Source organism: Symsagittifera roscoffensis, chromosome 4 (genome assembly GCF_963678635.1).
Source record: "Symsagittifera roscoffensis chromosome 4, txSymRosc1.1, whole genome shotgun sequence".
Taxonomy (NCBI): Eukaryota; Metazoa; Xenacoelomorpha; order Acoela; family Convolutidae; genus Symsagittifera; species Symsagittifera roscoffensis.
The window spans coordinates 57,851,625-57,879,000 of NC_087065.1; the positions used below are offsets into that span (position 1 = coordinate 57,851,625).

Here is a 27,376-nt window from a genome sequence, read left to right on the forward strand (position 1 = left end):
CGATGATTGGTGGACTTTTTGGACTTTTGTTGCGGCGACTCAATGGGTGCTTTTTGCGGGCGCGATTTTAGAAAGTGCACTCGGATTTTAGAAAATGCACTGGGATTTTAGACAGCTGTGCTTATTTGTGCAGCATCTGGCTAACCTAATTCTCGAAGTTCGCTTTGTAAACAAGTTTTCAGAATAGAATTGCTTCGTAATATTTTTTAAGCGGCAACAACAGGTAGAAAACAATATCACCTTGTGGCAACGATGGCATTTGTAATGAAATGACTCTCATGAAATGATATGTTTTCAGATGAAGTGGCATGATGAGTTCGGTCTCTGGGGTTGAGAAGTGGAAGGAACACTCGCAGGCTGTGGTTGTGCACGACTTCATCGAAGACGCACAAGACAGAGACCTCAAATTGAAATCCGGCGACATAATCCTCGTAGTCAAAGTCACCAAAGTCAGTTCTATTCATTTATCCTGTTTCTATGCACTCCCAAAGACAGCTGTATCCTAAATTATATTGTTAACAGAAAACTGTTTTCTTTCAGGCATAAACTTGAAGGATAAACTTAACTACTCCCCCACAATTTGCAAAAGGGGGAGAGTTGTTACTAGGTTCAAAATTCACATAGTCTTGACCGTTGAATTAGTTCTTAATAGTGATGGCAATTCGTTACTAGGTACCAAAGTGGGGATAGTTAGAGATCCAACTTGAGCTTAGTTATCGTATAATTGAAGCCTGATGACAGCGTTTTGAAACCATATGACCCCTTTTTAGTCGTCGCCGGAGCCGTTCAGCACAATCTTTGAAGATCGGCAAAGACTTCTTTTAGCTTCATTCTAAGACATCTCTTTTTCTTAGTTTTTTTGGCATTTCACAGTTTTTTTGGCTCGTGAATTATGTGAATTATTTTCACGCTGTTTTGTCCATTTTTGGCTTGTCATTCAGAAGTAACAAATACTAATTACTCAACTGCCAAGATCTATTTGATATATAGATTTTCGTATTCATTTCGTGAGCTTTCTTGACCTGAAACCCGAATCTGAACGACATTTACCTTGTAACGGTAGTAATCGCCATATCGAAAATTAACTGATATCTGAACAGATTTGTTAGGTCAATAAAATGCTGAGCTGAATGAGAAAGATCATGCTTTATAATTCTATTCTGTGCAAACATTTAAAGATCGAATAATGATTCATCCGGTGTGATAATCTTAGTTTGTTGTTTAATTGGCTCCATAATTTAGGTAAGAACTGAAAGCGTTTGTCAGCTGTTAGATAAGGTTCGACCCTGATAACGAGCGTCATGGTAGCTTGACGCGCACAGAGTAATTAGCTTTTCTGGCGGTATAAATCATTAGCTAAGTTCTTTTAGAGCGCGCTGTCATAAAACCAATGATTTCGTTAAATTTTCATGTGAAAATTATGTTGCGTTTTTTAGTTCTCATTCAGTTATTTTTTGTCTTAGGTTAATGTTTTTTTTTCGTTTTTGATGTTCAGAATGGAAAATACGTGTATTATCAAAAAGATGCGTTACTCAAGTAAAATTTGAGTTATGCAGTAAAGTACGTTTTTATAAGTTTCGTTTAGCGCTTTCTTGGGAATATGAAATTTAAAAAAAGAATGTCGAAGAAAACTGATGTCGAATATGCTTTGTTTATTTTTACTATCGACGAATGCAGTCGATAATTAAGCAACTTTTTTTTCATACTCGCCAAAAATATGGCAACTACAAATATTAACCAATCAGAATCGAGATAAGAAAAACGTGCGCAAGACAATTTAAATATATATTTATTTTGTATGTCTGATTGGTTAATATAATTAAGTTATAGTTTAATATAGTTTGGTCAATGTAGTCTACTTTATGACGCGTCTTTTTTATGAGTGTCTATAAGCTGTTGGACAAGTTAAGGGGAATAGTCAAGCTAACGAAAGGAGTACCGTCGGTTATGGTTCCTAAGGTGTTACTGTAGATGGGTTTCGGCTTCAAGCGTTGGACCAAGGGCTGGAGGCGCGCTTGAGAAACAACAATAAGAACCCCACTTTGGATAAAATTAATGGATATCGCTCAGACCGAAATACAAAAGACACGGGAAGCAATCGACAAAGCTGGAAGAGATTTTATCGACCGAATTAGCGCAGAGTCATCAATTTCAGTCCCCGTGACCAGACAGGTCTGGGCTAAATTGCCTAACAGAGAAATAAGCGAACAGCTAAGTATAACAGACGCCAATGGATCCGACTTTAAACGTAGAAAGGCTGTTGGTCAGTATTAGAGAGTCGGATGCCCCTAGGCGACGATAAAGAAAGGGAGCCCGGAATTGAGTAACAATAGCGGTGTTTCGAGCAGGGCTATAGGAACGGAAGATCTGAATATCGAGAATGACATGTCAGCTGTCAGCATGACGGAAGAAGATCAGCGATAATTTCTAGAAGAATTAGAAAGCATCTGTTACGTTTAGTTATAATTGCTATCTTATAGTGAGTACTGTTCCACATGGCGCAGTCACAAACGGAATCGGGCTATCGCGGCCAAGGCGTCTTTTGGAACGCCTCTGTCTAGAAACCGTCGGTAACATTGAAAGATTGGACCATAACATGTCAACAAAGAAGAAGTAGATAAAGCTTTATTCGAGGAGAACTTTCTGCCAGAAGACTCATATCCCACGTTAGACGAAGCGGTTAAAATAAAAGATGAGGCAGCAAGGAAAAAGAGAAGGAAGAAACAACGCGGCAGTATCAACATGGAGAGAAGAGGAAACACGGCAAGAACATGGCGATTGTTCAAAGCGAGAAACCGGGGTGAAGGGAATAAAAGATTGAAAGTGAAGTTATTCTTGTCCCCTTGGGGAAGCAGGGAGGGCCAACGGTGGTTTTTGGCTAGAAGTGTCCTTAAAGAAAGATGGTCACAAACCGGAGGTTCACGCTGTTTGGCAGAGAACCCATAGAGAAAGAGTATGGAGTTAATACTCGGAGCACTGCGTAATCTGAACCGAAATGAGATTTTAGACCAAAAGAAGAATCGATTGTGCGGTAGGTTTCAATAATTAAAATGATAAGTGAGGAAATTCGAAAACAGTTCTGTACAAAAAAGTATGTTTTGCCAAAAGTCAGGGGTAACCAGGTTGAGGTTGAGGCAGCCTACAATTTTGTACGGTACTACTGAGTGTTATCCAGAAATTTGATGACAAGGATGACGCTGATCAGTTTGGAGTTTAAGCTAACAGGACAGTATGGGATAAAGCTGGCAATGCGAATCAGAAGTTTCTGGATAGCATGAGGGGGAAGAGCCGCTGACAAATAGAGTTACAAGATCATTGTACAAGCCCAGTATCATTTATTTTACAGGAAAAGGTGCACGAATTCAAAGTGCGTGACCGGTTTTTGACTTAAGACCGTGCCGGGAGAAATTATAAACTTTTCTGTAGGGCAACCGGCGATATCATCTAGATAATCGGACGGATAGTTATGGATATTGAGTACGAAGGATGGATAGCCAAGGGAGCAGTGTCTTCCACCACAAAATGCCCCAATAGGATATCTTGCGTCAAGGTAAATAGGAGTTTTTCGGCGACGAGTGCAAATTGAAGTCAATGAAAAGGGTGCAAAATCTGACAGTGGTGTTCAGTATTCGCCTGTACAACGTAAGTTCATTCAATTTGTCCTGAAGGTGTCCAAAGAAATGTTTGAACGTGAAGGTGTGCTGCGAAATTGCGATACATACGCACTATGAGGAACCATTGCGACCAATACAGATGAAATGGTGGCGCACTCCGATTCAGGTATTGCCCAAGATTACTGAAAAGATTGAAAACTTATTGATAAAGATGGTCATTTTTGAAACTCAGTGAATGTACGGAGTATGGTTTCATCTTACCGTCGGTGTTATATACGATGACGGGTTTGCGAATTTGGCACAAAAATTGCTGCTGATTAATAAGCAAAACACCGCGAGATACCAGATACCGAATATAATCGAAGTAGTTGATAATGTACCGCTGGCTATAAGCGGGAACTTATCGGAAAAGATATGATTTTCTATTTTTGATTTGAAATACGCATATTGACAGGTGCGGCTCATCGAAGCAGCAAGTAAGCAAGGGAACTTCAGTATTTGGCTTGGAAGGTATTGGCTTATGACGTTATGACGGTTTCACGGGTTTGGAGATATGCCTTACGAGTTAGAGCGAATGATGGATTCGTTTCTTTCAGGTAAATATAGATGATATATTAATTGCTACCCGGCGATCGGAAAATGCTATTGGTGTGAGGTTCGAAACGTCACGCTGTTACTAAACGGAAGTAACGATGCAGTAAAATAGAGAAGATGTAAATTTTTTGCTTAAAAGTTTGAGTGGCTGGGAACAGACGATCTGGATATCGAGAGTGAGGTTTCGGCTATCAGCATGACGTATGAAGACCAGCGATAAACTCTAGAAGAATAGGAAAACATGTAGATTCGGAGTTGAAAATTGAGATCGAAAACTGTGTATCTGAGGTGTATCTACGAGATCTTGCGAGATTGATTAGAACACTTAAATCAACTCTTTCAAACCTGGCTATTCTTTTGGTCAACGATTGGCTCAGATGTAGCACCAGTGTAGTTTGTTCGTGGTGATTGTTGCATAGAAGCAAGGTTCGATCTTCAGTTTGCCCTTAGTGATTGTGACAAACTCCTCCGCATCACTGCTTCGGTTGTTTTATGATTGCTTGAGCGCATTTAAATCGTAAACTGATTTGGACGGGTGAGACCCCTGAACTTAATCATCTCGGTAGGGGAAGGTAAGGGTCAGGGACTTATTGAAAAAAAACAATCTCTACTCAAACGTGGTCAAACTATGATTGATTTTGTCCGAAACCGTCATTTTGATGTAAAGAGAAACCAAGATCAACTACGACGCCTAAAAAAAGGCCTATTGAACCATGATAGTTAGAAACAGATATCATTTGCGTCGCGATTCCTAAATGAAGCAGAACTTAAGAAATAATAAATATAGCAGAATTACTGACCATAGTGCGAGCAGTGACTCACTGTCTAAATTATTTGTTTGGAGCTCTATTCAATTTAATAACAGATCATGAAGCCTTGTTGTCATGTCTTTCAGAGGGGAAAACACAAATCAGATTAATTCGATAAGTGTATAGGTTGTTGCCATTTAATTATGACAGAGCATGCACAGGGGAAGAATGTGGCCAGTAGACCATTCATCTAACAACCGGTGGACATGACAGCTAAAATATCAGAACTAGATAACTTTTTGGTGCTGGCTCAAATTCACGCAGTTAATAGTCAGTTAATAGGATCTTCGGCTCGACGAAAAGATGAACTGGCAATCTGTGAAAATAACTTCAAGTGCAGCACAAAATCTGAACGCGAATTCCGTAACTGGAAATAAATTAAAGCGATGAAGCTGGACTACGCGTTTTAAACCTGTCATTTAGTCATGGTTTGTTTTAAAAATCACACCCGCATTGACTTTTGCCAAAATTGTCAATTGATATACCCTTTAGAGGTTTTTGGAAAACAGTGAGTCGATTCCACAAAACCCAGGCCAAGATTCCTTGGAGTTGCCAACTAATAATGTGCATGGCACAGCTTCATTTCGTTAGCCTTCGGCTGAAACTTCAGTTATTCCGCCGAAATTGTTTCCCAAAACTTTAATTGATTGGCCCGAGTTTTTTATGCTGAATTTCTAGCATCTTGGCAACTTTTAATGGGATAATGAACTGCAATAAAGAAGCTCTCACAGAGAAAAACTTTTGAAGTTATCAATAGCTTAGGATCGTACTTTTGCCATGAAACAGATAAGTTACACATGGAACTCATGAAGTCATGGAAGAAAAGAGCTCCCATCATGATGCGACTTCGAAGTTCAAATTATAGGATGTAGCGATTAACTACTGCTGGTCGCCGGATATGAACAGGCAGATCCAGATAACAGCTTCGAACTGTAAAGATTGCATCAAATCCGGTATACCTGAAAGCTAGATCCCACAAAATAACCTAATTCGGAAATAAATTTAGATTCACTGGGACCGTTGCCACAAACTTGGGGATAGAATAAGTTCCTGTTAGTTTGCGTAAATGGGTTTCGAAGTTTCCGACGAATCAACTAAATTCTAGAACACAAGCAGAAGTTATCGAAGCATTCTGGAAAATACATTATCACTGCATGCCATACTATGAGCAATACGCACCGACCGGGTTTCGTGGCGAAACCTTTTGAAGATTTCGGTTCTAAGAACAATATCAAGTTAGTATTTGCACCGATTGGAAATCGGTTACATGACAAAAGATCCCTTACCTTAAGATCCCAAACGAGAAGATCCCAGTCAATAAGATACCATTCCAAAAGATACCTCGTTCTAAAATCGCCCACGACATAAGATACCATAATAAAATAACAAAGAACCTGAGAATTGAAAATAAAGCGGTTAATCGATCAAAGCAAAAACAAAGCGTCGGTTAAAATCAAAGAAACGGCAAAATTTTTGCTGCACAAATTTCGAACATAAATGACCTTGCTAATCACTTGGCCTTTAAAATGAAACTCAAACTTCAAAACAGCTTAGACTATAATTGAACTTGAAAAGGATTTCCAATTAATCAAAACCAACTTTGCTAAATATGGCCTGATTTTCCAGACAATTCAAGTCGGTACAAAATTGAAATTGAGTTTTTTCAAAATTCTAAAGCTTTCAAATCATTTTCATTACGAATCACTTGCCATTCTATTTGATAAAAAATATCAATTCTCAATTTTGATCAACTTTTTTTCGCTAGGCGCAATACTCAAAGGGCTGTCAGGCCCCTACCCCCAACCTAGCCTCCCGTAAATAAGAGCAATTGCTCTGGGATCAAATTGCTAGAGACAGCATATTCGAATGCGAGTCGTAGTATTGCGTTTCGGCGTTCTCCGGGAGGGTGCAAGGAGACGTCTATAAAAAAGTTGATCAAACTTTTTTATATTTAGGAAAAATTAGGCAAAAACTTTAACAAAATTTAATAGGTTAAATGAGCAAGTGAACGGATATAAGACAATAAGTTAGAGTCTGTGTATGAACTTGTTATCTGTTGAACTTTTTCATTCAGATCACGGTACTTCTTCCGGGATAAGTTGATAGTGCCGCTGGATGCCTTCAAAATGTTGAACTTTTGATTGTAGGAATCCAGTTGAATTTTTTCGAGAAACGTATGTATTGAAGGATGGCTGCCTTGAAACAAAGCGGTTACACCTAGATGCCACCCTTCAACTGCATTTGTGGTTCGGGCTAGACCACACACAGCATTTTGATAATGGTTCCAAAGAGAAATAGGAAAAAGTGTTTTTCGGCCAACCAAATCCCCTCTAATGTACGTTTTTTGGAAATAAGCAGTGAGCTCGTCTAATTTTTCGAGATCGTTTTGTGAAATATCCAGTTTGGTTGCCACACTGCATATTTCCTCAATGACTAGGTCGAACCCGATTTCCACTTTTGACTCCGGAACAAAACTAAGCGCAGGAATCATATTCAGCGCTAAGACTAGCTCGCTGTTTGATTCGTACGTCTTTTTAAGGCCCAATTCGGATATTTTTCGCATAAAGCTCTGACAGAGGTGAAAATAGCATCCCTTAATGTCAGTTTCGTAATGAGAGGTAAAAGCACTCAGAGCTGCAATTTCAAAGTCGATCAAAATTTTTTCCGGGGTAACGTCACCGATAAGCGATTTGAGTGTGGTTAGGAATTTGTTATAGGTTGATAAGCGCTTATTGCTAAGCAGAGCGTAGACGCAAGGTGGATAAAACCCGCCAATCTGGATGTGTACAGTGTACAGCTGGTAAAACTGACTGGGGCAAATTTTGAAAGTTCCGTCTACAAGCCAGGTTTTGTTGTACAATTTAAGTGCATTGAGGTTCTCAAGGTCGCCAAAAATTAATATGCGCTCCGTATCTTGTTTTCCGCTATCAAAAAGACAAAATTGCTTAAAACGATCGGGTATTTCGAAATGACGGTCATCTGTGGCAATAGTGGGCAGGGATGTCGTTTGTTTACTTCTGTTTAAAGTTCGCGTTAGCGCAGACCGGGAGGGCAAAGACAGTTGGGTTGCTTTTTCGTCCTGCACCAATTGCAAACTAGCTGCGATTATCTGGCTGTTTACTGGATTCAATTGATTTCTAACTGTCTCCTTCATTTGTTGAACTAGTTGCCGAGCTTCTGAGCGTCCTGCGTTGAGCTCATGACTATGCTCGTTGCTCTGTGAGATTATATCGCTCCCAGAAGTGATTAAAGTTTTCGGGCATTTATACGATCTCCATTTGCTGCAGCGCCAGTGTGTCGTTGTCTTCGTATCGCGTTTCTTTTGAAATTCATGGCCATCAAGAATAATCAGAGTTTGGCCTTTTTGTGAGGTTCCCCAAGTAAAAGAATTCATTTTTGACTTATCAATGAGTTAAAGAGGGAGATAATGAATGCAGAGTGTATACATTTTCAATTAAGTTGTTCTAATTCAATGCCATATTAACACTAAATTAAATCCATGTTGGCACTATGTTAATCCCAAAAATGAGTCCAGTTTAAATTTAGTTATCTTAAATTTGCATTGTTTTTCAATAGCGCGAACCTAATTGAGGTATCATTACTCTAGATTTATTTCTGCTTACACTTTGATCATGATTTTTGTTCATAATTCATGGGATCTTTTTAATTGGCATGGGATTTTATGGTATGGGCGATTTTTATACAAGGGAGCTTTTGGTATGGTATCTTTTGTCATGGGAGCTTTTGGTATGGTATCTTTTGTCCTGACACCTGGAAATCATAGAGCTACCGCCAAGGTCGAAGGATGTTGTAGAACTCTAGGTGAGAGAATAATTTCATGCGCCTTTCAGAGTCAAAAACCTTCCTTAAAAACGAAATTGAAAGAAATTGTTTAGCATTCGGACAACTCGTCAATCAAGCAACGGGCTCATTTTGCTAAAAAGCCAAATACAGTATGGCATACAGTTTTTTGCATTGCTTCATCTGCAAATTTGTACTGGAAAAACGTCATATTCTCGTAACTACTAGGCCGCTTACCAATTGAGTTAAAATGAACACCATTGCCTCTGCATCCTTGGGTCTGGGGTTGTCAGACCTTGTTTTTTCAGTATGTATGAAATTTATTTTTTCCCGCATAAAATGATTTTTGGTCAGCTTTTTGCCTGTTGTTTTTTTGTCGGCTCAGTTGCTAATTCATGCTTTTTTGTTGTAAATAATTCTCAACGTAGTTGCAAGTGCTGCAGCTAAGGTTTGTAATTTGCAAATCTCTAACCCTGACTTGTAAGTTTTCCTTCTCATTTTGTAGAACCTTTCTTTCTTAGAAGCTTCGGCCAAAAAGATTTGGTTTTATGTTCTGTCGGCTTCGTTAACCTATTTTGTATTTTTGGGGCGAAATTCGATTATATTTATAAAAATAAGTCAGGTCAGTTTTGATGCAAAAATAGTAAACTCACGCTTAATCGTGCAAAGTTTCTCAATAACTTCTCTTAGGTTTTTCTGGCTCAAAGGGCGTGCGCTGACACGTTTTTGGTTTAGTAGCCGCTTGTAAAATTTAGAAGACTAATTTATAATGGTGTTGTTTGTGTGTGTTTACACTGTTTTTCCAAAATTGAACGTTTCTCCATAAAATTCTATTTTTATTTTTTACTACTAATGTCTCATTTTCTGTTCGCTCGCTTGCACTGCTACGATTTTGCTGTATTGCAACTAATGCGAATATTTACTTGGCATCTTTTATACTTACTAACTGCATCGTTGTTTACTTTAAAAGTTTTTTTAAGAGTCGATGAACGTAGTTTATAGGTCGAGATGGTTTTTTTTCAGGAAACAACTTAAAGTTTGTTCTGACTAAAATTCAGTTTTAGCGGTTTGACTTTCGATTTGCTTGAAGTTCAGTTCTTTTCTTTTGTCAAACGGAAGATAAACTCCACTATCGAACAGCAATTGTGTAAAGGGCACTAAAAACTTGATCGACTTCTAGACTTAGTTGAGTTTTCTCAAAGTGGTTTAATTTTATCAAAAAGTGCTGGTCAAAAACTGTTCCAGAAATTCAAAGTGCTTTAAGGACATCATTTTTTGAAACTAAAAAGTGTAAGAAATTAGAAAATGTTTGTTTTCTTTGAAATAAGAAATTGGAAAGTTTTTTAAAAACTTTTTTTCTATTTACTTGCGTTCACTTACTCTTGTCTGTTGGCTATATTTCAAAAAAGCAAAAGATAATGAACGAATTGTAAGACTTGAAAAAACATAAATCGTGTCGTCTTCGTGCTTATAACTTATTCAGTCTCTCAAATACTGGCTTTTTGAAGTCCAGTCGCACTTACTAGTTATCTTAAAAGCTCGATTGACCTAAAGTTAAAAGTTTCTCGCTCGATAGGTTGGTTGTGTTTGTGGATTACCGATATGGCTTGATAGATGATTTCGAAGCATTCTCTTGTCGCCGATGAAAGGTTTTGAAAATTCTTAGTTGCAGGGCATCATGGCGGAACGTTCTTTGATATTGTACTTAGCTGTACTCCACGTGTCGAGTTTGGCGTAGAAGTTTTGCTTTTTACAGATCACAGAGGAATTGAATACCGTTCTGCTGAGACATTAACACAGATTTTTTTAAACTTAAATATTTATTGACTGAAACATTGAATTTCTTAAAATAATGATTTAGAAATGACGGGAAGTTTTTTGTTTCTGTTTTATTTACCAAACTTAACTTTGGACAGCATGCAAGTCGTTATCTAAAGTTTTTAATTAGATTAATCAAAACGAAGACAACAGAAAGTTGCAGTCAAATTAGTTGAAAAATTGTCATAAATTTTATATCTTTTGGTATATGCACATTTTAAGCGTGATTCTGTACATTTTTAGCGTGTTTCAGATGTAGTCGATTTACACATCGGGGACCACTGAAATGATAAAACCATTTTTGTTCCAATCATTGTGTTTTAGTTTTTTCTTTTTGTTTTCCACGCCTAATCAGATACCCCAAAAAATCATCGTACTGGGTTGAGTGATGAATCATATTAAATCCCTTATAGTTTTGATTCGAACGCTCTTTCAAATTATTTTTCCCAATGTCCATAAAAACCGGTTTGAAATTTTTTTTATTTTTCGGCTTATTTCGAGCGAATATGGCGAGCGAGCAGTCTTGTTTTAATTGATTAAAAGCTTACAGTATCTTAATTTAAAACGTAAGAACTACTTTGAGTATTTCAGCGCCTTTTTGGAATCTAGATTCTCAAATGTTCAAAAAATTGCGAAACTTGATGAAAATTTATAAAATTTGTTTTCGATTTTGAAGTAATTTTTCTACAAAAATTGTTTTTCAATTTGCTTATTATACTATGACTCTCGAATATGCCTAATGTCCAGTTTTTTGTTCAGTCGAAAAAAAACAATAAAAATTGGGAAAAAAAACTATGGTCGGAACATTCTGTGCTACTTGCACTGTAACCGGCTATCATGGTTAGATATTTGATTTCGTTTGCGACAAGTATATGCGTTAGTTAAACAGCATGATCTTGTTATTTCTTTTTAAAGCGCTTTCTTTGCTGGTTGATATCTAAAAAAAAAACAGACATAATCTTGAACCCAAGAGACCATATATAAGTGGTTACTACCTTTAACTTCTGATCGGGAGGCCCGAATAGGGATCACGTTTTTTTTCGGGAAAAAGTAGGGATCCCGTAGTCTCATAGATTTTTGTATGTCGAAGTTGATTTTCTGTGGAAGTTTTTTTGCCCTTGTGTACAAATCAGTAATGGCAAGTTTACAAATGTATACATGATGGTACGCAACCGATATATTATAGTGAGGATCTTTTAGCGATAACTTGAACTGACGCCTTCGAAGCGAATTTTTTGCATTACCTAAGTCTGCAAGAGATTGATTTGTTTCTAAATATATATTTTTATATTTTACGTTAATCAAGCTTCTAAGTTAACTAGATTCTGAGGATGGACGTCAAAAAAATAGCAATTGGGAGACTGATTAAGCTCATATGAGAGAAGGCATTTTTCTTTCAATTGAGTCGTCTGGTTTTTACTATTTGTTCACTTCCTTTTGCTTTTTGAAACATAGCCAACAGACAGTTAGACAAGAGTCAATGAACGCAAGTAAAAAGAAAAAACTGATTTTTTTTTTAAAAAAGCTAACTTTTTCATTTCAAAAAAATAGATGACCTTAAAGCACTTTCAATTTCTAGATCAATTTTTTTCTAGCACTGTTTGATAAAAGTAACCTAATTTGAGAAAACTAGATCAACGAGTAACTTTTTTTATTTCAACAGGAAATCAGAAAATTAAATTTCTTTTGTGAAACTAGAAGTCTATCACGCTTTTCATGACCTTTAAACTTTTGCTTTTCGAGTAGATTTTGCCTTTTTAACAAATGAAATGAATTGAACTTGAAAAGAAATCAGTAGTCAAACCACGAAGGAGTAAATTTGGGCCGGAACAAATTTTAAAGCGTCTTCCTAAAAAAAACACTAAAATTTTTTATCGCTACCTATATAAGAGTCTGAACGACGTGCATCGACTCTTTATAAGACATTAAATCTAATCCGTCATGTGTGCCAGTCTGGAGGAAACCGTTTTTAGCATTTGCTAAAGTGACTTACACAAAGCATCCTTTATTTATCTCTAGTATGTAAAACAAGACTGCTTGTATAACAGGGCAAATCTCTGAATGTTCCGACTGCCCCTTAATCCATATCGAATAGTTTTTTAGGAAAAGAAAATATTGACAACCTATAAATTTTGGACAATATCAAAGTGTGAAAGTTTGAGACTAACAAATTTAATGCGACCGACTATCTAACCTCAATTCAATTTGGAAAGTTTTAAGTTTGCGGAATAATCCGCTACTCATAAATATTTCGCGTCACGCTTTCATGATCATGGATAAAATCCGCAAAGTGCGCATAAATTAGTCCAAAGCATGGCCTAATTGGCAATTTTCAAACTTCCAGAACTTTGCAAAAAATGACCGGTGGTGAAATGCATTTTTAAATTTGTCTTTTTTTATCTAAGGGAGTCAATATTCTCAATGGGGCATAATTTGTTGTTAAAAACGCTTATTTCCATTGCCAAAATTGACCAAATAAAAAACACACCAAGCATAAATATTCCGTTTTCATCGAAAGTCGGAACAAAAATTCTGCAAATTACTTATTCCGGTTTACAGTTATCCGGTTAACACTTTCAGCCAATTGAAGTTGTGAATAATTTTTGAAACACCCGGTAATTGTTTGTGAAATCAAAAACAGGAAAAGATCAAAGAATGTTTGCCGTGTCGTGAATTCCACAAATCGGTTTTCAGCTTGTTGCTTAGTCCGCTTTAATTCAATCTTATATAAAGATTGTCCCGTCATTTTTTATCTTTCTTACATAAAAATTTAGACATGATGTTTTAAGTGTTACAAAGCTTACATTTTTTTACGTGAAGTATCTACGTAGCATCTATTCTAATATATCACCTTTTAATTTATAGCCTCAACTCGGAAAAAAGGCAAGTAATTTTGAATATTGAAATCCATGTTACCTGTCTTCTGTTAAGTTGCGGAAATATTATCTGCTTCATTCTTAATATTAGAATTGATATTAGACTAAAAGTAGCCAAACATAGCTATAATCGAAGGTGAGAGATCAAAGATGGGATCTGCTTTAAAATCCGGATCACGGATTTTATCCATGATCCGGATTTTATCATGATCATGGATAAAATCCGCTTTGGCTTACCAAAGATTAAAGATTGGCTTACCAAAAATATCTCATTTCTAAAAATCGCATCGGACATATAATCTTCAATCAGGCCATTCTAGTCTTTTTCTTGATTTAATTGATGAAGTAGGTCCCGATTTAGATTGTGAAATAGTTTTAGTGTCTGTAAAAGTGTAAACAGTTTTACGTACCTGCATATGGATAAAAATTTCCTCCTCAGGATTTATGCGCCAAATGACCCTGCTTTGGCACTATTTTATGATACTTATTTTTGGTAAGCCAACCATTTTTTTCTAATGACGCCGTAGGTAGAGCTGATTTTATGGGAAGAGGGATAAAAGTATTCAAAACAAGAAGGTCCACAACGCCCTTTTTACTCCATGTTCTGCAAAAATGGTCAAGGGAATATTGATTTTAGGCTTTTTTGGAAATCCGCTTCCTCAAAAATTTCACTAAAGAAGGTGTTGTCCCCCCATCCTTCCACCCAAAGGGAGTAGGAAGGAGCAATAACGTAGGATGTGTGTTCTTCTGACCCATTTTGGCTGTCTTAAAGAATCAAAGAAAGTTCGTATGGGATCAAGTGTGGTATCCTATTAAAGAATAATTGACCGTGATTCCAACCTCAGAAAATCACAAAATTTGTCTGTGTTGAAAAACTACACTGAATACTTGGGTTTCAAAACTAAATTAGACGAATGTTGATGAGAGGTTGACCTCCAAACTTATTCATTTCCCAATTTTAACATTATGTTTCTTCTAATTCTTGCAGTTTTTCATCAATGTCAGTCCTTAAATGAAAAAAAATACTAATTCAAGTCAAAAATTAATTTGTAAAATTTTTTTAAAATAGCTCAGAATGTTCCGACATCATTCATAAAGAAAATAAAAAAAGGTTTTTAAAGAGTCATTAATGTGATGAATACTTATGTATTGGTCTTGGTTAATTTTTGTTCCGACCATTTGAAAAATGTATTCGAGTGTGTTTTAGTTTTTTCCACGCAAAATCAAATAATCATCGGAATGGGTTATATATCATTTTAAAGCCCTTTCAGTTGATTCGAACGACATAAAAACCGGGCTCTTTTTTCCTTTTCCCCCCAACTCACACGACCTTCAATATGTTAGTGTAACGAGTGGTTTTACGAGGTTGAGTATGAAGACCATATATGTTTGTCGTGGCCATATTAGTCTGTATGTAAATTTTCATAGCAATCGGACAATGTGGTCAACAAATTCAAAAGGAAAAAGAGCCGAAAACCGATTCGGAGAAAACCGATTCAAAGTTTTTGATTTTAAAGAGTCGATGATCGTAGTTCAGACTCTTATAAGGTCGCGATAATTTTTTCCGTTTTTTTTTAGGAAAAAGCCTTCAAATTTAGTAACAACTTTTGAATCCTATTGTTAAATTTTCAAATAACGAGCGTTAAATTTTCAATCTCTTTTACTCACTACTAGTCTCGAAACTAGACTGAAACTCGTTTTAACCCGTCTTTCAAGCCCGTTTTCTGCGACACTGGGAGATTTTTAAATGCCATTCGAATCACGACTGAGAGGGGGCTCCAAAATGATATATCACGTGGTCGATTCTGATGATTTTTGTAGCACCTGATTTTCCGTGGAAAACAGAAAGAAAAATCATAAAATACACTCGAATACAAAATTTTCCCCCATTTTTGATGGTCGAAACAAAAAAGTTGTTAATAAAAAAAATAATAACACCTAAACTGTTTTTCGTTTGCGTTTAGGACCAAAACTGGATCAAATGCAGGGCTCTGGATGGTCGTGTTGGTCTTGTGCCAGTCAATTATATCAAAAGAAGGGATCCCGTCAAGTTATTTAGCTACTCGTAAGTTGTCAAAAATTTCATCACAAAATGTTTTAGATCATTTTTAACATGCCAGACTAGGTTTCAAGGTTTAAAAGCCCTAGAGATTCTTAATTTTTTTCTAGATGAAATGTTTTCTCGACAAAATTCTTCGAAAACTGATTAATTTACAGTTTGATAATTATACTTTATACTGATTCTGTTCTGATTGTATTGGATGTTTAAGGTGGTTCCACGGGAAAATAGAGCGAGAAGCGGCTGAGGATCTGTTGAAAAGTGCCCCTAGAACAAATGGTAAGTATCTGGTGCGAGAGAGCATACGCTACGAGGGGGACTTCACTCTCTCCCTCCTTACCTTGGGCGACAACGATGAGCCCATAATCGACCACTACAGAATGCTGCGCAGCACCGAAACAGGTACTCAACATAAGTTCCAAACAATTCGGACAGACTGAAGAATTAAAAAGAAAAATTCAAATTCAAACTTTTGTGCGCAATATCAGATTTTTCTGAGATAGGAAATTTTCGTTCAACGATCAAAACCTTTGCTTTGTTTTTGGTGCGTTTTTGATTTTGCGTTTAAAATCGTGACGAATCCTCATTCGATGATCTTTTTGAAATGAAATTTTTGAAGTTTATTCTGTTTAGCTATTGATATAGATGTAGAGCACTGGAAACTTTCCTGCTACGCTGAGTCTTTCCTGCAATTCAGTTTTTCATGAAGTTTTAATTTTCGCTAATTGTTTTTGTACTTTGCAAATACGTATGTCCAAAATTTCAGATGCGTTTTTAGCCATGCCAAAATGAATTTTAATTTAAAGTTAATAATTTTGGTTTTTATGAATTTTCGACAGTTTTTGGAGTAGAAAAGTAATGTTCTGTCCGTGCCAGTCAGTTAGACGATCTGTGGAAAATCGTAGTTATTTCATTAATATTCAAGCTGATCAAATTTTGCAATAAGTGCATGTAAATTTTGACTTGAATTCCCTCATTATGCGATTCGACTTGATGTCCGGAACCCAAAATATAAGTAGGGAGAATGGGAAAAAGGGCCGAATTGGTGGAATCTTGCTGGTGGAGGCACTTAATGATAAAAGAAATCAGAATTGAGTATTATTTACACTTGCGATTAACAAGAATTATCAAATCGAAATGTAGACTTTTTCGGATTAACAACTTGTTTAACACAATCAGTTGAATCACTTATAATGCTGCTATGCTGTTGACTTGCTCAATTTTCTGAAAATTAAATTTTAACTACTCGTCGGGTACTAGTTACTACAGGGTAGTTTCAGTGGGGACTTGAAATTTTTTTGATTAAATTACAAAATCAGTTTTTTTTTCGGCTCAACTGGTGTCTTCACAAAGATAGTCGATTTCGTAAGATTTGTTCAGTTGCTAATTTGAATTTCAAATGTCTTGCCTTCCATTTTTGTCTTGAATTCCTGTTTGATAAAAACAGGTATTTGGAAATTACTAGGATTGGGTTTTTTATTTTATTTTTTTAGACGCTTTGCCAAAAAATTTAGTTTTTTTTTTCTTAAAACCCGTTTACCGATTTTCAGAAGAGATATCCATCAAAAGACCGCCTCATTCCGGTGTGCTTGCATACTCCTCTGGTAGTTTTTTGCTTTACCCCTTTGTCTGTTATGGGAATATTTGACCGATTTTTTTTTCAGTTTCTCAAAAAGTAACCTACCAAATCTGAGATTTTGGTTTCCATGAATAGAACGATTTGAAGAAGTTTTTGTACATAAGCGGCTCAGCCAAATTTTTTTACTCATGAATTTATGGCCCTGGGATTAGTCAAATTGTTTTCGTTTTTGAATCTTTTTAACTTTCTCGAAAACTTACGTCCCATATCTGAAGTTGTGGGTTTGATGGAGATAGCGGGTAGTAGTCAGAAGTTCCCCTGCATTAGCAGCCACTCACTTTTTTTTACGCAAAAACTTATCATCGGAAAAGTCAGTTTTTGAGCGTTTTTTTCTCTAATTTTTATGAAAATTACCGAAAAATACCCTCTCACGTCTGAGATGTGTTCAATCTTAAGTTGGAATCATTGTGAGCAGCTCCTTTGCATGTGCGACTACGAAAAAATTCTTAAATACTAAATTTGATGTAAAGGAACAAGATGATAGTTGTAATATTTGAACATTTGGCTACCGCTGCTTATTGGACCGAGTTCACGGTGAAAGAAATGTTCAATTGGTGATTAGGTAAAACCTTCATAGACGAGGAGCATCAATTTTTTCACATTGTGGAGCTGATCAAATTCTACTGCAAGGAGGCTAACGGACTGGCCCACAAGCTGACCAAGTCAGTGGACACGAATGAGGCCAAAATCAAGGTCATCAAGAGCGACTTCGAGAAACACAACTGGAGGATCAACAGGCGAGACGTAAAGCTAGTCGAAAAAGTGGGACAGGGAGAGTTCGCAGGTACGAGTTCATTGAGTCATAATCAAAACTTGGTCATCATTATAATTGGCACATCGTCGTAACTTTTTCTCGCCTTTTTCTATACCTCTCGAAAAACGTTTTCTCCTCATTTTTCGTGTCATGGTTCTGTTTCCTATATCTTTTCGATTCAATTTATCAGAATGAATTCAACCTTAGTTTATTTATTTTAATTAAAGTTCGAAGTTATGCATGTGACGTATCAGAACTTTCACTAACCATCATGGTGACTATGTTGTGGTATAGATGTGTGGCGCGGTGAGCTGCGTGGGAACACAGTGGCAGCGAAACAGATCAAGAAACAGGGTCAGGATGAAAGCGAGAAGATCCTGGCTGAGGCCTCCATCATGACTGAGCTCAAACACCCCAACCTGCTCCGGCTGGTCGGAGTGGTCACAGATGACCCCATCCTAATGCTAGTCGAGTACTGCGACAAGGTGTGTGTTGTATCCATTTCATATGCTACTAAGTCACTTCAAGTTTTTTATGAGTGCAATTCCTAGGAGTTGCATTCGCAAAGTTAAAAATACAGCTACTAGTGCTGCATGGAAAAAAATGTAACATATACGTATCCATTATTTTGAGCTTAAAAATCTACTTTTTAGATTGATTGAATCTCTGAAAAGAGATTTGCTCGCTATTTAGGAAATCGATTTTCTGTTTGTGAGAGCCTCAATTCACTCCAATCTGTCTCCGGCGTGTTAATATTGCTTAAGAATAAGTTGTTTACAAGCAGAGCGTAGCGTGGTAGTACAATGCAATTTTTCTAACCTAGCTTCTAAATAAAAACGCTCATTTGGTGGAACTCTTGCTATGATCAACATCTGTAGCGTTGGAAATATCAAAGCATCTGTTCTCTGCTTTATTTTTGGCTTTTTTGCCATTAGTCAAGCATCCGTGGCTCAGAGGGAAGGACGTGACATTACGAAGCTACTTTGTGGAGGTTGAAAGCCGCACTTAGCACTGGTTATTTTAATATTTGTTAGCAATTTTGCTGCATAGCATTGGCTATTTATTCGCATCTGTATCATTGGCGGCTAGTTAAGGAAATTTCTTATGGACTTTGGATGAGAAAACGGGACAATCCTAGTCTCTAGGTCGCAGGTTCGAATCCGTCAGATAGCAAAAGTTTTGCTATTTCAAGGCTTATTTTTTTCTTAATCTTAATTCACGTTTTGAAGCTGCTTTTTGTTATTTACTCGCTTGTGTTTGCCAAATGCAGCCTAGCCTTCTGTTGCAGTTAAGACCCTTTTACATTTGTTAAAATTTTATTTTCTAGCTAATTGGTTTTAAACAGTGTGAGCTAGGGCAAATTAATTTGGTCGCGTTTATTGCTGCTTGATTTATAGTTTTCTGTTGAAAATATTAAAAAGTTCTAATTGGACAAGCGAGCCGTTAAATTTGGTAAAACTGCTTCAATAACATTTCATAACATTGGAAATTTCTTAGCATATGTAACAGTTTTATCTGTGACTAGTGTTTGCCGGTTGTTAAGAGTTCGTGGCCGAGTGGGCAGGGTATGCAACTCCAATTCTCGAGGTCTCATGCCCGTACAATTCCAGGCTCATTTCTAACTTTTCTTTCACTTTTGAGAGCTGCTTTTCGTCGATTTCTCGTTTGTGTTTGGGAAGCGCAGCGTCGCATCTGCGCTTAATTTTGCATCCAGCTTTCTGTTTTTCAATTTCCGACTGAAACAGTGTTTATTTTGTTTCCAAATTCAGTTTTTCCATTGATTCTCAAATTTCGTTTCTAATTTTCAAATATCTTAAAATAAGAAATTCATTTTTGTTCCGGTTTTGCGCGTGGGAGCTAGGGAACCTTGTGTTGTATTACAAATCTTTTTTTTTCTAACCAAACTCGCAATGAAAACTGCTCATGCCGATACGCGTTCCTTTGATTTTTTAGGTTTTAAAGTATTTAATTTTAATTCTAATTAAAAACGCCTGTTTAATTTGTTCTCAATTGTATTTTTATAAATGTTATTTGCGCTCAAATTTGTGTTTAGTATGCGTTTTTTCACTTGCGAGAGCAAGTGTACTTGTAATCGGGAACTAGATTTTTTTCCCGTAAACAACTTTTCTTACAAATGTACTATTAAGTGCTGCTACTTCACCTTGAAAAGACTGCAGCAGTAGGAAGTTCACATAAACTACCTTTTAGTTCATAGTAGTTAGTAAACAATTTTTTCAAATAATCTTGTTGAAAAAATATATATTTTTTCGGATTCGTGGCTATTGTCCTAAATTCGATAGGTTCATTTTTGAATTTGTTAGAAAAATAAAGATAGTGTATCTCTATTTTTCCAACAAAGATAGTGTGAAGGTCATAAAAACGTGATCGACTTCTAGTTTCGAAAAGGAATTTAATTTTCAGATTTCCCATTGAAATAAAAGTTTAACTTATTGATCCAGTTTTCTGAAATTGGGTTAATTTTATCAAAAAGTGCTAAAAACAAATTGTTCTAGAAACCCTTTAAGGGCATCTATTTTTTTTTAAATTAAAAAGTTGCAGTTTTTCAAAAAATAAGTACGCTTTTTGTTTACTTGCGTTCATTGATTTTTTCAACTGCTGGTTAGCTATGTTTTAGAATTGATAAAAACAGGTGTTAAAAAATGTTTTAAATTTGGTTTTTCCAGAAGCTTCGGAAAATTTTTCTTTTATCTCAAGAAATAGTAGCAAGGGAACGATCACCCACTTTTCTGTATTGTTGCATGTTACCCTAATCGTTTTTGCCATACCTCCCTTTCTACGGTATTCGAAAAACTCTTGTGAGGGGAATGTTTGACCAAATTTTGTGGACTTTTTCATTTTCTCAAAATAATCTCCCTAATCTGAGATTTTGGGTTCAATCGAAAGCACAGGATGTATGACGCTCCCCTGCGTAAGTGGCCATGAACATATTTTTCCCTGAAAATAATGAGTTTTGGAAAAGTTTTGTTTGAATGTTTTCGAAAATTTTCGACTTGTCTCGAAAACGCCCTCCCAAATTTGAGATTTTCGGTTCAAACAGAAGAAAGGGTTGATAGAAGCTCCCCTGTATAATTGGGGACGTCCAAAATTTCTGAGATAAAAGTTATGGATCTCAGAAAAACCAATTTTTTGATTTCTTGTTTTTTTAAAAACTCAAAAACTACTCAGCCAAATTCTAAAAAAATATATTTCACTTATATTTCTTTGAAGCAATTTAGGTTTTGGGTCAAGCCCAATTTTTGAGTTTTTTAGTTTCATCCGGCATCAGTGCAACAAATTAAAAGTTTTTCAACCAGGTACTCCCAGCTTTAGTCGGGCCCGTAGTTTAAACAGTTAATACTATAATTGTAGTTTGTTTTGTAATTTGTCGAATTCTAATGTTGAATATTTTTTTCTTTTTCGCTTTTTCTTCTTACCATTTTTTCAGATTATGTTATATGGGCTGAGTCATTTTAACTTTGACTATATGCGCCGTTTCGAAGTCGAAATATTTTCTTGTGCTTTGTGTTTCAGGAAGGCTGTGTCGTTAAAACTGAGTTTCAAAACATTGTAGCTTAAATTTTTTTAATGACATCTCGGCTTCACGGGATTCGACTCAGATTTTTTTGCCTGACTTGCCGCTCAAGAAATGTTTTTTAGGTTATTTATGAATGTTGCTTCAAACATTGTTTTTTTTTTTTTTAATAATTTTTCAACTCAATTTTTCAACAATAAAAAAACGAGTTCCATCTGTGTTTCTATTCACTATCTTGGATTGTATTTTCGTTTGATCACAAGTGTCGCGAAGCTCTGCTTTCCCTCTGTTAAATAAGCTTTGACTTTTGATTAAGAGTAATGAGCGTAGTGAAGACTCTTATATAGGTCTTGCTGATTTTTTTTTAAAAGTCTCTAATAACTACAGATGTGCATTCATACATATTGTTGCATTTATGAATGCACTAGGTATTATGCACTTTTTGAGTTAAATTAAAATTAATTTGCTGAAAGTGACACAAATAGCTTTCTCCAAATACGAACGGGAAATGGCGCGAAAAAACGTGAACGATTTCTAGCTTCGAAAGTAGAATTTATTTTTCAGATTTCCAGCGGAATAAAAACTTTACCTATTGACCCAGTTTTCTCTAGTTGGGTTCAGGTTATCAAAAAGCGCCAATGATAAATTGTTCTAGAAATTCGAAGAGCTGAAAGGGTATCTCTTTTTTTCTTCGAAATTCGAAAGTTGAGATTTTTCAAGAAAGTCAATGTTTTTTGTGTACTTGCCGTCATTACTCTTTTCCAATCTTCGATTGGCTATGTTTCAGTTTTGACTTCGTTTCAAATTCATCGCCTTCTTGTAAAAAAAGTTTAATTGCGCGAAAAAGCGTAATTGATTTTTTAATTGAAAAAATGGATTTCTGCTATTTTATATGTCCATAAAATCTTTTTTTTCCTGTAATTTAAAATTAACAAAAAAAATGTTGAGTTGATTGATTTCATTGACACTTTAGTGTGCACTTAAAAAGTGGAACATAGTTCTATTTAAGCTGCACTTCACTTCTGTGATGAATTTTCTTTTGACAATTTTTTGAACAGATTTTGCTTTTTATTAAGAGCCGATTAACGTAGTGAAGACTAGTGTATATTTAAGTGATTTTCTGTTTTTTTTTTCAGGAAAATTACTTAAAATGCTCCACTAAAAACTGATGTGCATTCATAAATAGTAAGGCATTTATGAATGCACTTGGGTATATACGCTTTTTTCGAGTTTAATTTAAATTCGTCTGCTGAAAGTTAAGTAAATTACAATTATGAACGTGGAAATGGCGCAAAAAACTAGAACGACTTCTACTTTCGAAAGTGGAATATAAATTTAAGTTTTCCAGCGGAATAAAAAATTTACCTATTGATTCAGTTTTCTCAAATTGGGTTAATTTTTATCAAAGAGTGTCAAAGATTATTGTTCTCTAAATTCAAAGAGCTTTAAGGCCATCTATTTCAGTCTTTGATTTTTTTTCAAAAGTAAGTCAGTTTTTGTTCTGTTTTCTTGCGTTCATTGACTCTTTCCCAACTCTCTTTTGGCTATGTTGCTAGTTATTTTATTTGTTGTTGATGTTTTTCTTGTTGGCTCAAAGCATAGGTTGACCCTAGGTCTCAGTTTACCTGACTTCAAAGTTTTAAGAAAAAAAAACAGATTTTCTCATAGTTTACAAATGACGCTTTCACTTGGGTTGAATATGTTGATTGAGATTTTATGATTTCTAATTGTGATCGAGAAACGGTCGAATTTACTCCTGACAATTTGTATTTTGTTGCAGTTTTTTTCATAGAGTCTTTTTTTCTATATCCGAGCCCTCGCTTACGTTTTGCATCGGAGTTTTTGCAAAGCTCCGCTTCGCCTCTATGTTTGACGGATGAAATTAGCTAGAAAGACCTGGCTTTTGTACTAATAATTGGCACTTAAAAAGTAAAAAATAATAAACTAGATTTAGGCTGAGGGCGATAATGGCAGAGGCAAAAACTTCTGGTTTCAATATTGTTGTATTTGCCCAATCGAGTGGCAGTGCTCGATTTTTTGTCAGCGCTAGTTGAAATGTTGGTTGACTTGTTAAGAGTTTGTTGTTACGCGTTGATCTGTACTTCTGTCTACAAAAAATTGTCAGCTTAGTTGTTCGGTTGTTTTCAGTACTGCCTTTGATAGTGTTTGTTGTGTCGTCTCCATTTCATTGTGCAAAGGGGCTAGCTATTTATTCCCAGGATTATAGGTTGATAAACTATGAACATATTGGTAAAGTTGAAGCTAAATTCGTAGTGATTGGGATGAATCTCGGAAGTTAGAGTTTTATGTCTGCATGTGCAGAATGTTATCTCTGAAACAGAGTTGGAATCTGATTAGTGTATTTGATCAACGTAGGAAGTGGTTGTTTAGGGGAGCTTATTAGACGTGCTGCGAACCCAAGGTCGACAAGTCATCACTCTATCCAAATTGCTTGACTTTGCTAGGTATGTTTTTCATCAACATTATTCATAATAAATTTTCTAGCGGAGCTTTTCCTGCCACTAAAATGTAAATATAAGATAGAGTGACTTTGAAAACTCATTTTTTGGTAAAAACAAGTTGACCAAAAATTGGTTCTATCATTTAGCAGAACTTGGGAAGTTAAAACGGTCTGTCTCATAAAGATGGGCGTTTTTTTTGTTGAAACCTCAACTGCATCTGTGCATTTATGTGTATATCAAAGGTTCTCAACTGGCTTTTCGAATTGAAGTAGATACAAAATTTGGATTTTTCAGTTAACCAGCCAGAGGCCTAACGCGGATGTTAAATATTTACGGTTAACTAAGCTATGGCTAATTTACAAGCGCCTTGTAAATTGCAGCGCAAGTGTGATTTGATCCCGCAATCAAATGATTGCTGGGTTTCATCACTACCGTTGTGCCACTAGATGTGTATTAGTGTTTCTTAGTGTGTGTGTGTGTGTGTTTAGTGGGGTGCTAGATGGCATGTGTTATCTGGAACGGAAGAACATGCAACACAGAGACCTGGCATGCAGGAATGTGCTGGTGGACGATGCCATGCAAGCCAAGATTTCCGACTTTGGCCTGGCACAGTACAGGAGCGCCACCCTAGAGAGCGCCAAGTTCCCCATCAAGTGGTCCGCTCCAGAGGCTGTCAATGAAAAGGTCAGCTGTCAAATTGATTTGACGTTCAGAAAAGATGTTAAGTTTGAGAAGATTTATAAAATTAGATATTTACTTTGAGACCACAGCCTTTTCCAAAGTAACCTCAAACTGGATCATTTCTTTCAAAAACAATAGTATAAGGCTCATAAGACGTCAACTGAGTATATCAAGACTTAATCGTGTGTATGTTTTAGAAGTACACGAATAAATCAGATGTTTGGAGCTATGGCGTCTTTCTCTGGGAGTTGTTTTCTTATGGCAGAGTACCTTACCCTTCCATGGTGAGAACATTTTTCCTACTTGGTGAAACTTAAGTTTATGTGAAGGACAACTTTGCCCCTGTATTTATGTATACTGGGTTTTTGGTCTAGTAATGTTTAAGTGTTATATATTTTACAGCAAAAAGACGAAGTAATGAAACACGTGATGCAAGGATACCGCATGAAGTGTCCTACAGATTGCCCCGACAAAGTCTACTCGATTATGAAGAAATGCTGGACGATTGACGTGATTGAGAGACCCTCGTTTAAAAAGCTGAAAGACACAGAACTCACCGACGAGGAGGTTGCCAGACTAAAGGAAGATGACCGCACCATGCTTCAGATACAGCCTGTGGTGTTAGAGAGACCGGAGAATAATTACGCCACCCTAGACGTCCCAAACTGATGAGTATTCTATCGTGCTCCAAAGTCTTCGAGGTTGGTTGAGACATACTGATTGCTTGGGATGGGTAAATTTGAAACCACCTTAATTTAGAAAAATAAGGTGAGCATTCAAATACAGCTGTAATAATAGTTAGTTTTATATTTGAGTTGTTTCCTCTGGATCTGGGCGTTGTCATCAAAGCTAAGTACTTCTAGACAAATAATTGAGAAATGTATGGAATATTTTACTCAGGAACGGCAGAATTACGACCATGATAGGGTTTAAAAAATATTCGCATTTTAGATGTTTTTTAAAAGTATATAAAAAACTTACTTTTAAAGATGGATGTAAGTTTTTTATGCGGTAAACTTACTTACTTTTAAATATATATATGCAAAATTGATCTAAAAAACATGAGTCGCAAATCGAGAGTGCTCATTGACGAATTTTCTCTGGTCTATCTGTGTAACAAAACCGAATTCAATGCTTTTTTCAGCAAACTGGGGGATAACAATATCTATGCGGATGCATTGGATGCAAAACTTCTTCAGAAACACTCTTTAACTGGCCCAAAATTTGTGCTATGTATGTCTCGATTCTATTTATAGTCTGACAATAAACGTGTGTCCTTATAAAATTCTGGACACTTGTAGTTAATTTTATCTCTTTTTTGTTTTATCAAGGGAAGCCTAGCCAAACTTGTGATGTTGTGCATTTATTTTATCATTTTGTACTAAATAATGTCTGATTGAATGAAAAGTTTTTTTTGCAATAATTGTATGCGATTTGCGTTCAATTCTCTAGAATTTATTTCGATGTAAATAAATAATTATTATTTCTAGCTTATCTTCTTCCTTGGTACTTGGTATTATTATTAACATTTATGAGCATTTATATTTTTTGAATATTTGATGCGATTGTGTTGTTTTATCATCGTCTCTTTTCCACGGCTAAAAGAATGATATCACAGGTTTCAAAGTTGGGATCAATTAAGCAATTTCCCCCTCCCCGTAATAACCAATTGATCTGCTACACCCCCCCCCCCCCAAGTAAAAACGGTAAAATGCTGCAAAAGACATTACAAGCGCAAGATCATGGCTGTTGTGTTCATAATAACCAATTAATAGACCGACTGATGTTTATTTTATGTGTGTCGAGAAAAAATTATGCAAATAAAAAAAAATCATTTTTTTTTAAAAAGGGTTTATTCGTGTTTTTGTTTCGGCGTCCATGCTTCGAGGAAAGCAAGTTACCAGGGGTCATGATCTAACCTTGTATATGAATGCCCATCATTTGTTCTCAGCAGCACCTTATGCGTACGCAATAGCATTTTTTGATTTCATTTACGATAGAAAAAAAATCGGCTTTACATGCATCAGTTTTTGTGATTTTTCCACTCTGAAAGTAATTTTTGATGTAAACTTTGTTGTTCTACATTCGTTGCAGCTTTCATATCACAAAAACTATTTTCAAGTGGTTTTAAACATGATTCGAGTACCTATTGAGCTATCTCTTCCACCCCCTCCCCCCACGCGGAAATGGGGGTGGGGGATTGCTCAATTGATTTTAAATTTGTTCATACATATTTTCATCGAATTGTAATGACAAGCAAAGTTTTTCTATTTAGAAAATCAAATAAGAATGGGGAGGGGTGGAAAAGAGCTGTTTTTATCTGAGCAAACAACCTCGTGCTATCGAAATCAACTCTGCCTGTTTTATCCAATCAAATGAAGTAAAAGATGTGAAGTTGTCATCTTGTCTTGTCGTGGACTTGCCTGCCACATACTTTCCTTCCAAATGCGAGCTCATTGAGTCAATCTATCACAAATAACTGGTGTGTTTGCCCTGCGGCCTATGTCATAATTAATTCCACCGCCAGAGATGAAGTTATTTTTGGATACAAAGTAAAATTTCATTTTTAATTGTAACTGAACAAACACATGCTGTTTTAACATTTGCTAACTCGATACACGATGTTATCTCATTTTAAAAATTATATTTGGTATACATTTTGAAGTTTTGGAATGAGTATCTTTTTTTTTTATACGAGAGTCGTATTTCAATGTTCAGTTACACTTATCAAATCCAA

General features: G+C 36.0%; 2 protein-coding genes across 4 annotated transcripts in view; one reads left to right on the forward strand and one right to left on the reverse strand.

Annotated features, from left to right (window-relative positions):
- LOC134844539 (3'(2'),5'-bisphosphate nucleotidase 1-like) overlaps positions 1–27,376 on the reverse strand; it is a 553,428-nt gene that overhangs the window by 253,830 nt on the left and 272,222 nt on the right. The window lies entirely within an intron of this gene.
- On the forward strand, positions 300–27,287 carry LOC134844244 (tyrosine-protein kinase CSK-like). Of its 3 annotated transcripts, none has more exons than XM_063860831.1 (11): positions 300–449; positions 13,502–13,519; positions 15,477–15,577; positions 15,783–15,973; positions 17,773–17,994; positions 18,259–18,449; positions 23,888–23,961; positions 24,447–24,642; positions 24,837–24,923; positions 25,042–25,340; positions 26,915–27,287. In XM_063860831.1, exons 1-10 carry the CDS (start codon positions 309–311, stop codon positions 25,306–25,308), a joined length of 1,488 nt encoding a protein of 495 aa, XP_063716901.1. In that variant the 5' UTR covers positions 300–308; the 3' UTR covers positions 25,309–25,340; positions 26,915–27,287. The 3 variants fall into 3 exon arrangements, with proteins under 3 accessions (XP_063716901.1, XP_063716900.1, XP_063716902.1); XM_063860830.1 differs by lacking the exon at positions 26,915–27,287 and adding an exon at positions 25,784–26,874; XM_063860832.1 differs by lacking the exons at positions 13,502–13,519; positions 26,915–27,287 and adding an exon at positions 25,784–26,872.